Source organism: Aythya marila (genome assembly GCF_965140915.1).
Source record: "Aythya marila genome assembly, chromosome: 8".
Taxonomy (NCBI): Eukaryota; Metazoa; Chordata; class Aves; order Anseriformes; family Anatidae; genus Aythya; species Aythya marila.
The window spans coordinates 7,393,052-7,409,036 of record NC_139049.1 but is presented as its reverse complement, the minus strand read 5'-3'; the positions used below and the strand labels follow the sequence as shown (position 1 = coordinate 7,409,036).

The 15,985-nt window shown below is 43.6% G+C and overlaps 1 protein-coding gene across 2 annotated transcripts in view; it reads left to right on the top strand.

The window, feature by feature from the left end:
* The first annotated feature begins 4,559 nt into the window (after positions 1-4,559).
* Positions 4,560-15,985, top strand: part of NEK7 (NIMA related kinase 7) — a 64,291-nt gene continuing 52,865 nt past the window's right edge. The window contains exon 1 of one of the 2 annotated variants that reach the window (XM_082765859.1): positions 4,560-4,712. Coding sequence is in view for 1 of the 2 variants with exons in the window: in XM_082765858.1 (XP_082621984.1) it covers positions 5,897-6,018 (122 nt within the window). In the remaining variant the exon portion in view is untranslated. Of the gene's footprint in view, positions 4,713-5,842; positions 6,019-15,985 lie in introns of those variants that run through there. The other variant, XM_082765858.1, reaches the window with a different exon arrangement.

The window sequence follows — 15,985 nt, the reverse complement described above, 5'->3', positions numbered from 1 at the left end:
TATCCAGTCTCCATCTTTCCTAAAAAGCCTGCCAGGCTGCTCAGCTCCGCCAGGCAGTAAAGGGGCAGGACTGGTTGTCGTGGTCCCTGCTGCTCTCTGGCAGCGGGCAGTAGCAGATGTCTGGCAAACGCATGTAAGAAGAGAATGGATGGGGTGAAGGCTGTCTCTGAGGATAGCCTCACGGCTTCTGGCAGTCTGGAGCATAAGGATGTCCTGAGCTGGCAGTCAGTTTTTCATGTATGGTTTAAATGATTACTTATGGTCTTTCCTCTGAAATTGTTTTTTAAGCCACTCCTCTGTTTGACCTGCACAATATGTCACCAATAGACAAGTGCTGTCATGCGTTTAATTTGTAACTTCTGTCTGCTATCTTTATTTTATGCTTTTACTCTGAATTATTCTTTTATCAATACTAATCAATAAAACGATAGTAAGAATTACCTTTTCTATGACTTCAATGTATCTACTTTCTCCCTTCAATCATCTCATTTACTCATCTTACATTTAAGCTGAAGCTTTCCAGCATTTTTCCTCCCATACAAATTTTTGCTTAGCATGAATTTTCCTTTTCATTCCTCCTCGACGTTTTCTAACTCTAGTGATATTTTTTGTTTGTTTTTAATTATCCTGGATAATTTGGTATTACTGGCAAACTTGGTCATCTTATCTGTTTTATCTAGTTTTTATAAAGAGCATGCAAAACAGCCATGGACACAGCACCGATTGCTGTGAGATTCTGGTAGAAATCTTCCTCCGTTGTGGATATGGATTAGTTATTTCGAGCCTTTGTCCTACCTGAAATCTGTTACTAGCTAAGTATAGGGCCTTTTGTCTTACTGCATGACAGCTTACTTTCTTTAAGAAGCTTTAGTGAAGATTTTGTAAAAAAGACTTTCTGAAATACAGGATCTTATATCATCCAAGCTCACCCTTTCCACACAACTTTCCAAAAACTCTGGTAGGTTTGTGTAGGAATGCCCTGTAGGAATAGCTACCTAAGCAATCAAATAGTTTTTCTAGCTTTATCTTTGCTAAATCCTTCTTTCTTTAAATCACACTCATTGTTTGGCCCCGCAAAGCTACAAGAGCAGGCTTCCTGCTTCTGATGTTTTTGGAAGAAGTTTTACAACAACGTTTTATACCATTACCAACATTTTCCTCAAGTTGCTTTTGGCCTGCCGTTTACAGTTCTACATTTAGCTTGCCAGAGGTTTTACTGTTTTCTGTTTTCTTCATCTGAACACAATATTTTTAAGAGTGCCTTTTTGCTTTTAATACTATGCTTTACTCTCATGTAGAGCTCTGCTAGTCTTCAGGAGTTGCTCCTTTGATAGATGAAGTATACTTGCTCAGAGATCCTAATGCAGGTCATTTTCCCTTGGACTCTTCCTCTTACTATGCTTTCGATAAACATCCTTGATGTCGTGTAGTCCTCTTTTCAAAGTTCACTGTTGCTATGTTAGATTTGTCTTTTTCACTTCTACAAGGGTGTTGAATTTGAATATATTGTGATCAAAACTCTAAAATGCTTCTTTGATACAGAATTTCTGAAGAAGGCCTGGTGCCCTGCTTGGTCCAAAGCAGTTCTCCGAGCTCTTCTGATGAATTGCTCCATTTCATGATTTATGTTGTCTTGAAGTTTAAGTTCTGCATAATATCCTATCATAATATTTATCCAGTCCAGATAGAAGTGATCCCTCTCTTCTCTCCTGCTGTCACAGCCTTTCTAATTTCCCCTGCCATGCCACAGGCAGATGTGCTCGCTTTTTTGCTGTTTGTAACAAAGAACCAGGGTAGAGGGAAACGAAGCCTGAAAATTCAGGCTTCAAGGTTTTACAGCAGAACAGTTGCTCCTTTTGATTAATTTCCTGTAGTTTATTGATTTGAAGAGCCTAAAGAATTGTTAACCAGTGAGCTGATATGTTACGCTCTTACCTCTGTGACCCCAAAGACATCTATTCCCATGCTCCGCTGTCCTAGTGAGCTCTGTTGCCTGAAATTTTTAAAGTTTTGAAATCTATATTTTTTTTTTCCTGAGTTTTAAGTTTATTCTGTTAATGAGCACCTCAAGAAGCTAGACATACAGAGGCCTGGATAATAAGGGTAGCAGGAAGCACATTAGGAATCATCTGGGGAATAGCTTTAAACGTCTGAGTTCTTGCTTGACTTATATGTTGTTGCCCAACTGTGCCTAGCTGCTTTTAACGCCAGTAGCTTAGTCCTGGCAGAGACCACAGGTTTCTAGTTCAGTGCTAATCCACCTGTAACACTGCCACTCCAGACAGTATCTTTGTCATCATTCAATATTTTAGATATCCTTGAACCCAGACCGCATTTATAAGTTATACGTATCCATAGAGCTCAACGATCAGAAAAAGATTCATGGAGCCTTCTGAAATTGAATCACAGAATCACAGAATTTCTAGGTTGGAAGAGACCTCAAGATCTTGAGACTGGTATTCAATGGGTTGGTAAGGGCAAGCCTGGTGAAGTGCAGCAGCAGCTGGCAAACAGCGAGGTCTGCCAGTGGCATTTAGGAAACATCTGTAAATGCGGATCTGTAGTTACCAACTGTTCCACATCGTTGTGTATTTGTTTTGCGAAAGGCAGTAGTAAATTATGCATGTCTGTGTATCACTACACTGTTATTATGGTTGGGCTCAACTACTTGCAGACAGTTAAGGATTATCAGAATGGACTCCTGAATTAGAATTAGTGGGGACAGCACTATCTCCCCCATATAGATTGGAGAACCCCCATCTAGTCTATTACTTGGGGAAGTTTTAGTTGACCATTTAGGATTGTTTGGTAATTCACAGGAAAAAGTGGGTCTCTCTCTGCCATCTCTGCATACTCCCTGTACCTCGCCATCCTTCCCTCTGCACTCAGAGCCAGTGCATTTATCAGATCCTAGAGATAAAACCAAAGGATGCTTCAAAATGGGGTGCAATGAGGTGGTGCGAGCAGTGGTTAAACTGGGGGTGTCAGCAAGTCCTGCAAGACCCCTCTGCCTCCAGGGACCAAACTTGTCAGCAAGACCAGGTACAGGGAATCAGACAGCTGTCCTCCTTTCTTCTGCCTCTGGCCCGTTTGATACCAGGTGTAGAGCATTTGCTGGCAACACCTCCAGAAGTCAGTAGGACTTAGGGAGAGAGCCATGTTCTTCCTCCCAAATTCCTATGTTCTTCCTCCAAATCCCTAATTCCAGCACGTCTTCATCTGTTTCCTCTGAACCTTTGCTAGCTGGTTAGTCAGCGTCCCTCCGGCCTCCAAGAGAAGCACTTGCCGGAGATAAGCCTGCTCCTTAACAACCCCTAAGGCTAGTCGATCTTCGGGAGCCTTTTCTGCCTTTCTGATTCTGTCTGATGTAAAGGCTCCATTACAGGGAATGCCAGATGAGTTTATTAAAGTGAAATGTGCATTGAAAAGCAAAGAAAAATATCCTTCTGCAAGTAAAGCTTTGTACGGCACAGCTCTGAAGACAATCTTCCATTGTTTGTGGCAGATTCTCAAGTGTTGTCAGAGTACTGCAGAGTATCGTCACTCGGCAAATTCTAAATTAGTGGGTGCACAGCATTTTATATTAAGGGCTCTTTATGATGGACACGATGACGGGCCAGTTAACTGAAGCAGTGTCTTCAGTTTTAGGCTTTCTGGTTCTCAAGCACCAAAAAGAAAATGGGAGCAGCCATCCTTTAATGGGAGTAAGGTTGGACGAGAGGAAAGAGGAGATGCTGCAGCAATTGGTAATGGCAGGCTGACGCAGCAGTTGGATTCAGGCAGCTGAAGAGAGGTCAAAATATTATGGGAACGTAGCGATGGTAGCTACAGAGAAATAATAAATGGAGAAAACCAAGGGGAAAATGAAAGTAAGTGCAGTGAGTATAAAAATAGGACTTCATGCAAAAATAAACCAAACCAAATGGAAAAAAAAAAAAAAGAACAACCCGACAAATCAAACCTGTACACTAAGATTAAACAAAGGAAGACAATGAGAAACCTACTGAAAAAAAAAAAAAAAAAAAAGAAAAAAAAAAAAAGTAAGCTCTGGATTATTCTCTTGAATGTACAACGTGGAGAAAGCTTCAAATGCTGTGTAGGATTCCCTCGGTGATTGCTCATTCTCTAAGTGTGAGGATCTAGAAAATAGCAATAACTGGATATTATAATAGTAATTGCCTTTATTTGAAAACAAACAAAAAACCACGTAATAATACTCAGTACGTTGTGGTCATCTGCACACCAAACATCATTCCCATGATCGTTTATCCATGAAAAGCCTTTTCCACAGTGCCTGTAGCTGCGCAGAGCCCTCCCGCTGCCCGTTGCCTCCCGGTGCTGCGGGTTGCTGGGCGCTGCCTGAGCAGCAGAGCGCCCTCGGCACGGACGGGCCTTCCCCGGGCACTCGGGCCCGCTCCCTCCAATGGTTCCAAAATCAACGCCATCCCCGGCAGCCCCCCCCCCCCCGCCAGGCCGCGGCCGCAGCCCCCAGGCCCCGGCTGCCGGCGGTGCGAGGAGGAGCCCGGCGGCCGCCCCGCCCCGCCCCGGCTCCCCGCCTGCCTCCCCGCCTCCCTCCCCCGGCCCCGGGGCTGCCGGGATGTGGCGGGGCCCGGCAGGAGCGGCGGGGGGCGGCGAGCAGCGCGGGGCTGCCCGAGGGGCCGGCGGGGAGCCCCGCTAGGCGGCCGGCACGGCGCGGAGCCGCTCGGCTGCAGGTAACGCCGGGGGGGGCCGGGAGGCGGGGGGGCGCCGCAAAGCAGCAGCAGGAGGACGAGGAGGAGGCGGCGGCACCGGCACCGGCGGCGCCCCCCCGGGGAGCCGGGGCCGGGCCGGGGGCTGGGGGCTGCGGTCGGGGGTCGGGAGCCGGGGCCGCGCCCGCCCGCCGGGAGGCGCTCCCCGCTGCCCCGCTCCGCCGTGGTCCCGCCCCCCGCCGCCTCCTATTGGTCGCCGCGGCCCCGTCGCGCAACGCCATTGGGCGTCGCGGCTGTCGCTCCGCCCGCCGGACGGGGCCGCGGCCTGCTGCGGGGTGAGGGGGGCGAGGCGGGCTCGGCCCGCGGGGAGCCGCGCCTCAGGGGGCCCCGGAGCCCCGTCATGGCCACAGCGGTGCCTGCGTGTAGGGAGCGGCATCGCTGCCTCGCTGCTGGCACCCATCTGGGCCATAAAACTGCGGGCAGGGCACGGCCAAGCCTTAAAGATATTTTATTTAGGGAGATGGGGTGTTGGGGTAGCTGACTGCTCAAAGCACGAGTGGAGGCTGTCAGTGGAAGAGTAGAGATATTGCCTCTCTCCTAAAACATGCTGTTCAACGTACCAATCACTCACTGAAGTAAAAAAAAAAATATAATAAAAAAGGTGAGGGGGCAAGGAGTTTTATTCAACTGAAATTTTATTCAACTGAAAATCCTCTTTTTGATTGACTTATTCCAGGGTCTAGAGGAATTAGACAAGTTGAATCTCATCCCCACCTTAGATTTTTTTTTAATTTTTTTTCCCAAAGAAGGCGAAGATGTACTATTTCAGAGTTGTTCATCCAAAAACTTCTGGATGGATGTGTTTTTCATGCCAGTTTCTCATAAAAAGACAGAAACAAAGTGCACGAAGTCAGTTGCTGGCCTTACTGTGAGCTGTGGTACCATCTGAACTGTAAGGCAGAGCAAGGAAGCCCACACATACTTTTATTTTTTTGTGTGCAAGAGTTAAGTTGAACGCAGGCAGCCCAGTATATTTGTCCACTGAGATAGTTTGGTGAGGCAATTTGCCCATGCATGCGAAAAATGTGTATTTCATAAGCTTAGGCCAATATCCTGCGTTCACATGAGTGCTGCGCTCGGTTGTGTCACCATCGGTGCCTCGTTGCCGTCTAAAGATTGGCGTTTCTCCAGACATCTGTGCTGAGCTGATGAGTTCGTGTTACCTTGGAAGGTCTCCTGGGAAAAGTCAAGCTGCAGTAACCTCTCCTGTACCTCCCAGGGAATCTCCTGATTGCGTGGGGCTTATCCAGGAATCCTTCCTGATCCCCAGGTAGTAGTGCTTGGGAGCAAGCGGGAGGGGGAGATCATCTTATACAGCTTGATACTGTGCATGACTGTAGGAGTTTACTGGCTGATTAATTTCCAGAAAATTTCTTCAGTTTAGCTACGTTGCATGTGCTGTGCCACAGAGATGAAAATAACTGCCCAAAATTGCAAAGCGGTGATAAGAACAGCCTGTAGAGCACTCCTTTGCTGTGTTTGTCATGATTTGAACCCTGCTGACCACATGGGAAGTAATTTAGCCCTGCAGGATGCAGTACAACATCGCTACCTGGCGCCTTTTTAATACAGTGTTAAAGGGATTCTTTTTGTCTGGTTAGTTTAAAAAAGCAACCAACCAAAAACAAAAAATGAAGAGAAGTAATCCTGTTAAAATGAGTTGCTTCTCCAGTGAAGATAATCCTGTGTGTCTGTCTCTGGAATGTGGGACGTAACCGGGATTCAGTCATTTCTGCAGCTAAAAAATACTCCGTGTATTTCAAGGGCAGTTATTCCCTACTGGGCCAGCAGAGCACACGTGCTTATGTAAGGGGCTTTGTTAGGAAATTTGAAACAAGATCCCGAACAGAGGAATTTGTAAGAAAATGGTGTAAATGTACAGGTTAGATTCTTGCTGTACGTAGTTTAATCTTGTGGTACTAGTGACTTCTCATTATTGATTATAGGTGACAATTTAAATAGACTGTTTACTTCATCTGGCATTTGGGAGCTTGCATTCGAGTCTCTTTGCTTTAGTCTGCTAGGGCCGATTTATAACAAAGTTATTACAGTTACATTTAGTAGCGAGGTTTGTGTTGGACCAGATTAATTGCTTTACAGTGTCGTAAGAGTACATGTGCAGCATGTAGATTAGGTACTTGCTGAAGTCTTTGGGGAAATCTGAGGTAGGTGTTGCAAAGCATTGAAGAGCCAGTCTCTTTCAGTTCATTTTAACGTTCTGCTGTCCGTATGCAAGGCTTGCGAAGCTATTGATTCCTTGAAAACTAGAAGGCAAAAATATCACAGGTGAACTTAAAGTTCATTCTAAAATAAGTAGAAACTTGCAGTGGGAAAATGCATAGCATTCTGTCCTGCAGAGGCCCTTCTTCTGTACCCTTTTCTTCCTCATCTGAGAGCAGATCCAAAAAAGGAGTTGTCTTTGCAGCAGTAAATTTCCAGCACTTGCCCTGAGTGAGATTCAGAACTGTGAGCTAGGTGCGTGGGCTGCTTCTGAAGCTCGTGGAGATAATTAGGACTTAAGAGCGGGAGCAGTGAGCAGCCTGCACACCCTGCACATGTACAATTAGTCATTGAGGATACTCCAAAATGAGAAATGGATCTGGCAGGTTTTAGCCAGTGGTGGTTTAGTGTAAAGCACAGAAACAGCTGTGAACTTGAGTGTTGGCTTCCTTCTGAAGCGAGTGTGCTGGCTGCTGCCTGCCTTGCTTCTGGGCCCGAGGATCCTGCAGCACTCACCACAGTCATGCATAGTTGCAGGATTCAAAGGTAATGCTAGCGAGGAGATGAGAAAAAAATAGTTGAATGTGTCCCGTAGTTCTCCGATTCTATTTAATGCTTTGTTCATTTCATCATCTTGGGGGTAGCTCAGGTTTTAAGTTCTATGCTACAGGTAAGAGCAGGTTCTTTCTCCAGCCTGCAAATGGCAAATGATACTGGAGCATGATACCAGAAGGTGTTATCTTGTATTGGTTTCGAAGATACTTAGACACTTCTTGTAAGAATTTTATGGAATTTATTGTTAAATACCTGTTCCTCTTCACTTGTAATGGTGCAGGCATTACCAGCTGTGGCTGGGTGCAGTCGTGTTCAGCCAGACACCTGAATGGGATGGCTTTCCCCTGTGCCTAGCAGCAACGGTTTGTCTGACAATGGTTCCAGCCTCTTCTTTGTCCCGTGTCTTTTTAAACTCCGATGTGAAACTCAGTTGGTTGCACTTTTACTTCAGCATCTCTTTATGGATAATGTATTTTCACATACACGTTTAAAACCATCCCTTTGCTATGGAAAGGGTTCCTCTTCACCCTGACCACCTGTCGGAGTGGGGTGGATTTGGGGTTGTAAGGGTTTCCAAATCACATCTTGGCTTCCTTTCTTCTGAACATCTTTATATTATTATTATTATTATTATTATTTTCATTTTGATTGTTAATGTGGTCATTTATTTTATCTCCTCTTCCTACTTACCTGTACAGGGTTTTGGTGACAAAACTTGGCTTTGCCTGGAATAGTCTCTACACTGTGTTGCATCTTGCCTTTCTGTCATAGCTGTTTTGAATTTAAATACTTTTTATCACCCCTGCCTAAGGATGAAGTAAAACAATAAGTGGCAAGCTCATGTAATAGTGCACCATTGCCAGAAGGGAGACGTTCAGTTTTTAGTTCAGTACAGTGTGTAGATGCGATAAGTGAATCGTGATCATATCACAGGGAAAAGTTTAGCAGGGAGTGAAGTATAGCCTTTGTAATTTGGTACACGGGATGGAGAAATGGCTATCAAATTTATTTCCAGGTGAATAGAAGCTAAATGAAAATGGAGAAGGATCCTGATGCCCAAATGGTTTCAGGTCTTTTCTTCTCCAGTTTGCATGAGATAGCTAACAAAGGGCTGAAAAAAGCAAGGCAGTGCATGTACAACCCTTTGGGAGCATCTGGAAAGATAAGCTATCTGCTTGAGTGACAAATGAAATGGAGATGTAACCAAAACAATACTCCTGAAATTGTGCGAATGAATGAAGAGGAAGAGAAATAGATCTGTGAATTGTGGACTTTCATTTTCTATTTAGGCAGTGTTGACAGTAAATGGGCCCTTAGTAGTTGGGAAATGACAGTGGCTGGCACCTGTGTTTTCAGGGTCGGAATAAAAAGCATGCCTGATAAATCTGGATGGATGATAAAATGAACTGTAAGTGTATTTCTTTATTTCTTTTTGTAAGTAATTCTGTTTGTTTATGGTTATTTCTGTTCTTGTTGAAAGCAACACTTAACCCAGCTTAATTATCTGTGCCTTTTCAGCCTTTTTGGCCTTTTCTGTAGAGCTTCGAGTAGACAGACAGCCCAGGAGTAGGGAACGTGGACAGAAGCTGTTTTTAAAAACACGAACACGACAGGATTAGTAATTGCCATGTAGATAGATAATAGCTACTTTTTGATCAACAAGTGCTGAGAATTTGTCTTGTCCACCTTCAAGGTTGTCCCTACAGAACTGCCATCCTACAGGGAGTATTCATCTGGTAGCGTGGTAAAATATTAAACATTTTTGGAAGCACCTAAATTAAGGCTAATCCTACTTCTGCATATATGTAGATATTCAATCATTTTTACCACTTAGAAGTTGCAAATACGTTTTTTTTTCTCCAGTATGGGTGCTTCTGGAGACAACTTCACAAGCAAATATGTATTTGCTTCATATTTTAGATTTTTTTAAAAAATGTGAAGCAAATACTTATTTTTTTACCAGTTAGCAAATAATAATCATTCTGCATATACAAACATTTATATATATACGCATGATTTATAAATATATATGTAGAAGTGTAGGTGTGTGCATATTTATATACTGTTTTACATATATATATGCATACGTTATCTACACACACAGTGTGTATATAATATACACTAATTGGGATAATTTACAAATTTTACCGTGCTAATCATTAACTTGGCCTTTCAGTCTTGAGTTTGCTTTATCCTTTGCCAATTAAGGTCTTGATTGTCTTGGCAGAGATCGAGTGAGTATGAACTTAAATGCATTTTGCTTTATTAATGCAGATATCAAACTCCGATGTTTAGGGAGTGAGAAAAAATGAAGTAGTGTGTTAATTATTTGGCATACATCAAATATTTGTTCATCAAGTGAATGAGAAGTTTAAACAATCAGCCCCATTGCAATAGACTTTAAATTAAATAAGTAATGTTTTAGTGAGTACACTGCGGATTGTGTTTTTATCATAACAGCGGACCAATAAAAAGCTCAGTGTATTTGAGAAACCAGCAGCGTGGGCTGGGCCAGGACAAAGGAAAGGGCAGGTGGGTGGTGGTCGAATTGTTTGTTGTAAACTATTACACTTTCTTTTGTATAGAAAATGATTTGGGGCTGGAACTAGATGACCTTTAAGGTCCCTTCCAACCTGAGCCATTCTATGAATGTGTGAAAAGATCCTGAGGAGAATTAGGGTTGACTGTGGGTATACGCGGGGGTCAGTGTTGTAGGTTGGAAAACTTACTGTTTGCTGAAGCTGCCTAGGTGTGACTTAGTCTAGAAGCCTACTTGGTTTATTTCAAGTATTGTCTGTAACGTGGGTTTCCAGGTACTCATTTGGAATATTTTGGCCTTTGAAGAGAGATTGCAGAGCCCTCTGATGTGGGACTGGCTGCCCAGTGGGAATGGAGGAGCCTGGTGTGAGGAGCTCCATAGACTACGTGCGTCTTGCTGTCCTCTGGTTCTTCGGGGTCCCATGGTGGGAGTAAAGCCGAGGCACCGCCTCTTAATGCTACTGCACCTGGTTCTTCTGGTGCTGAAATTAATACTGAAAGTGCTTTTTGTTCCGGGGAAAGCCCTGGGCTTTGTTTCAGAGAGGGGCTGTTCTATCGCGTGTGAATCTGGACGGGTGTCAGTGCCCTGGTACAGGGTGTTGCAACGTTTGGCTGCTGTCCAGGAGTTCGGGAGCAGGAAGCAGGAGATGCTGCTTTGGTTGTATTTTGCTCATAAACCTTAAGCGTGACCAGCCACAGCCCAACTGCATTGATTGACTTTTTTTTTTTTTTTTTTTTTTAATGTTTAAAGTGTTTTGGCATATCTGATACTTTCTAATGTTGTTTTTTAAGCAGAGCGTGTAACTCTGTGACTAGATGGTGTTGTAATTTGTGAATTTCTAATCAGATATCATTTTAGTTATCTACTTTGCTCAGGAATAATTTACTGAAAAGACACTGTGTATGTCTTTGGAAAACTTGTTTTCCAGTTGGAGTCCCTTGCCATTCATGTGCAATACACCATATTAATTATGAGTCTTTGAATCCCAGTGGTATAGAGGCGGATGAATAACTTCTTGAAATGTATTTTAGCACAGATGAGTTGAGTTTCATCTTTCCAGTCACATTTGGGGAGAAAAGAGGAGAAAAAACAACAGCACGGTTTGCAGTAAGAGAGTAGTTTTAGGCATACTGCTGGGGGTGTTTTCTTAATTGTGTCTTTTGGAGGTACTCAAGTACAAGTGTATGAAGGCTTTGGATATGTTGGAAATCTAAGAGCAACTTCTGAGGTCCTGCGTGCAAGTTGCTGTTCTCCAAGGATTTGGTTATCCACTAAAAATACCATGTATGAAACTGAAGGGACTTTCACTTTACAAGGACAGCATTTCTGTTATGACATCAAAACATATGTTTGACTTGTTCAGTGTCAGAGCATAAGGGAAAAATATATTTTTAATACTGAGTAAGTATAGTAGATCTAGTTTGCTGGTTAGTTTGCAATACTGGACGTGACTTCAGACTGCCCAGTTCTTTGAAGCTGTGCTGTGACTTACTGTGATGTGCGTGACGAGGTCGCAGCCCTGGGTTCACGGCTGCTGACGTTCTCCTGCTTCATGCAGAATCTTCCCCCAGCACATTTTAAGACAGAGGGCTGCTGATACTCCTCCTGAAAACTTGTCCCCTCAGCTGCAGCCTGCACGCTTGCTGTCAGCGTGAAGTGGCTGCTGAGGGAAGGTGAGTGCTGCTGACCTGAAGAAGTGTGGGCCAGGCTTGGCCAGCAGGCTGGCTGCCTCCAAATGTCTTGGAAGAGAAGAAGCACGGCTGGGAAGGCAGTAAGTCTTTTATAAATCAGCGGGATGCCTGCTGCTTCACCTGCAGGCATCAGGCTTAAGGGCCAAGCTCTTACTGTTGTGGTAGTAGAGGAAAAAAAGGGTCCAAGGTTTGTCTCCTGCCAAAAGGTGTGTGCCTTGGGTCGGGGAGCAGAGAGGTGCTGTGAAGTCAGGGCAGAACCAGCATCACGCCGTCAGAGCTGGGTTCCCCCAGAGAAGCTTTTGTGGTCACCAGCGGGGCGGTGGCTGGGTGACTGGGAGTTACTTCCTGGTCTGGGTGCTCGGGACGGCCTTGGAAATGTAAGCCATTGTTTCCAGAGCACAGGTTTTTAGTCCTAACCCGGGTGACTAATTTAGGAATCTACGATTCGTCATTTAAAATGCTCATTAAATGCTAAAGATTGACACCAAAAACAAAGTAATATGTAGGGTGTTAAATGGAGGATTGTTTATGGAGGGCCTTGGCTCCAGCCTAAATAAAATAATATAATAGTTATAACAGAAACTAAAAATACCTGCCTTTATTGACAGTGTAATCCAGAAGTAAACATAGGACATTCCGTCCTCTTTGAAAAGGCAGTAAAGCAGCCCGGTGCCTGATCAGCATGTTCTCAGCAGAGCACATTCATGTTCCTCTGTGTTAGCTGTTGTGTGGAATAGTTCAATTCATGTTCTGCAGGAACAAAAAGCTAAGATTGTCAGCAGAACAGCAGCATTCAGTTATCCTTAAGTATATACTTGTTGTTGTTGTGAAGTTTAGCTGTTGTTTCTTCTTTGATTACCAAATGTCTCCAGTTAAGGTCCCAAATTAACCAATAATATTATATAGCATGTAGCTAGAGGAACCCTAGCTACCATTGAGGCTATTAATGATGCTTTCTACAGAGAAGTATTGTATTCCTGTGTTGCTGTAGAATTGCTGTCTGTTAAAACAAAAACATCATTGCCTGAATCCTGTGAAATATGTTCCGAAGTAGATGGTTTAGGAACTTCAAGCTATGAAAAAAACGTCTGCAAAAAAACGGTATTTCAAAATGTATTCTGGTGAAATAGCTTGTCACTGTCAGGAGTGGGTCATCTGCTTTGATTTCACCGGCAGGGTCAGTGATAGTCTCACCTCCTTGTTAATGGGCCTGAGGAAAGCCAGGCGAAGGCAGGGTTTTGGTATACAGCAGGACGTAAGTACCTTACATCTGGTTTGTTTCTGGCTGCTGAAGTGGAAGGGTAGAGCAAGAGCATATTTGTGCCTTCCTGCTACTACAGTTATTATCTTCCTGCAGTTCTTTGTTTAATTTCCCAGGAACTCCAGGGTATTTTTTAAACTCAAATTTCTGTCTTGGTCTCTTTCTTTGTCTTACCTGTGCTGTTTCCCAGCCAGTACTCGTTCATTTCAGTCTCAGTCAGGTTTCCCTGTCATGGCTGTGAGTCTCTTCGTAATGCTGCATGCCATTCAGCAGTGCTCCGTGTCCCACACGCTGGGTGTACATGCATCTCAGGTGGGCGTCTCTGCATTTCTAGACTTTTGTTTAAAAATCGGAAGCGCTGACTATGGGACTTGACTTTCCTGTCGGGGTATCCAAATGAGCGATTGCAATTTGGGCTACTTTGTGTTTTTGCATAATCTAATTCACTGCTGAGGATTTAGCTGCCTTTTCTTGTTTTGTAGAGTCAATGCATGGAGTAAATAGTGTCAATTAAGGAAGTGGCTCTGCAAGTGCAATTTCAAATGAAAAATAGGTCGTCTTGCTTGTGTACCCTGGTACTTTATCCTGCATCCCTGATTTGCAGGTGGCCCACTGTTTTGATCAACTAAAAGGACAAGTGTTTAAAGCATTAGTTGTTAACCAAAAATCTTATACGTGCAACCACAACTGAAGTATAAGCAAGAAGAAGAATTAGCAACCATAACTGAGGTATAAGACTCAGCGTATGTGCTTGTGTTCCTGTAACCAGTCCTTGCTGTTGCATGCAGCTTGGTCTTCGTTATTTGAAGTATTAGTCATAGTTGGCACTTCGGGTGCTGCTGTAGTTTCACCTCTTGCTTCCTCTTGTCGGTTTTCCATGAACCAAGGTATTTAATGGTGAATTTACAGAAGGAGGTCATTGTATGAGCTGTTTCAAGAGGAGAAAGACAAGTTACATCTAGATGCAGTGTTACACGTTAGATTGAAATGCAACTTGTATTTAACAAGTGCAATTTAACAATATTAACCAAGTGATGACTCTTGGGCAGTATTCTTAGTGCCTTTTTACCCATACATTAGATTGTGAAAAATGCTTTTAAATTTAAATTCAGACAACAATTATCACTCTTCCTAGGATAAGTATTACGCCACTTATTTTGACCTCTGGAATTTATTATCAAGGCTAAAGGCGTGCCTCACTGTGCAAACAGTCTTCAAGCAGCAGAATCTAATTCTTGCTTATGTTGACACAGTACAAAAGATTCATTTTGCATCCCTGGCATTTTGTATGATCAAAATGCCAAATTACTCTAAAATATGAATCTATCGTGCAGTCTTCAAAGATAAAAACAAGTAAAAACGTAATAAAAGAACTTCCATAAAAGGACAGAAAATACAGGTCTCTACCTTTCATCTGCAAAAGCAACAACAAACCCCCAAGTTGATAAATCTTCCGTGTTTCACATGGTAGAGCAGATAGAGCGTATTTGTTTCCTCTTCAGTTTTCTTTATTTCATTATAAAAGTGAGCGCTGGCAGCGATAATGGTATGACTTATCCTCTTACTCCCGTTTGACCAAATCAAAAAGGGAAAAAAAAATAGACATCAGATAACCAAGCACTTGCAGCTGGTGCCTCTGACCATCCAGAAGAGTGCGTTATGTAGTTCCTGAGCTGCATCACCATGCGTTGTCTGAACATCACAGCTGAGATTTCCGTGGTCTTTAAAGAACAGTAAGAAATGAACAGAAAAAAATCCTTGAGATCCTCCAGAAGTTGTCTGAAGCAGTGACAACAATATAGACCTCTCCGAATCCAGCTGGAGAGCTTAGGTGCAGTCTTGTGACAACAGTTTGATATATATAATTATTTTTTCAATGCAGTCGTGTTAGGGTTTGCTGCCTTTGTCAGGGAGGCTGTATAGGAGATGCTATCGAACCTGCAAGCAGTTGTCAATATTGGCATCCTGCAGCTGGCTGGAAGGTTGCCAGTGAGCCTGGCACGCCGTGCACCTGCCAGCTGTTTTCACCTTTTGCACTAATACTATCAGAAGTCTTTGCAGTTTCTGCCTGGTTTTCTTTGCCTCTTGCCTCAGTTTGATCACTTCCTTATTTGCTGTTGACATTCCTGAAATAGCTTTTTTGGAGTCCTATTATATTTGGATTAATTACAGCTAACAGACAAAGCAGCAGAAGCCCCGGGATTTGTGCTTTACAGAGGGATGCCAAGGATAGGCAGGGAAAGTTGTCGAGCCCCTTGCTTGCTCTGGAGGAGGGCAGTGGGTTGGGGCTGGGAATGGTTGATGGTACAAGAGGGGCTTGGGATGTCTGCTTTGAATGGAGGAGTGAGAGCGGATCGGTGCGGGTTTGTTTCGTGGAGCCTGGTGCTGTTCAGTGCTAGGGCTGAGTTTTGAGAACTCCACATGGCTGCTCTGTGATGATTTGATTGGAAAGTAGTGTTAAGGCAGTGATGCTGTAAGGGTGATGTTACCATGAACACAGGCTATTTGTTAGCATCTCTTAAATATTTTGCAATGGGCTTTATAAAAAAAAAGTCTAAGGTTTACTGCTTTCTCTGTGGAGCTATTTCAACACTTTTAATATTGTCTGAAGGAATTACTGAGATTTATTCTGTGTGTACGTTTTACCAGGTGAATGCTTTTATGATAGTTCGAATGCTTTTGTGTTGAACTTTCCTAATGGTGAAGATTTAAGTTATCAGGAGGAGTGTGTGCTATTTCAAACTGTCTGTAGAGCGTGAAGGCTTTGGAGCAGGAAGTAAATATATGAGTAAGTAAAATACAGAAAAGCTGGCATAGTTTCCCAGTCGGCGACGTGACTTGTTCCTCTTCAGGCCTTGCCAGGTTTCACCAGGTTACAGTCGGGGACAGAGGCTTTGTGTTCGTGTGTGTGCTGAAAGGGTTGTTCGGGTAAACCTTGATTGCTTTGTTCGCGGCCAGGGCTGCTGGGGAG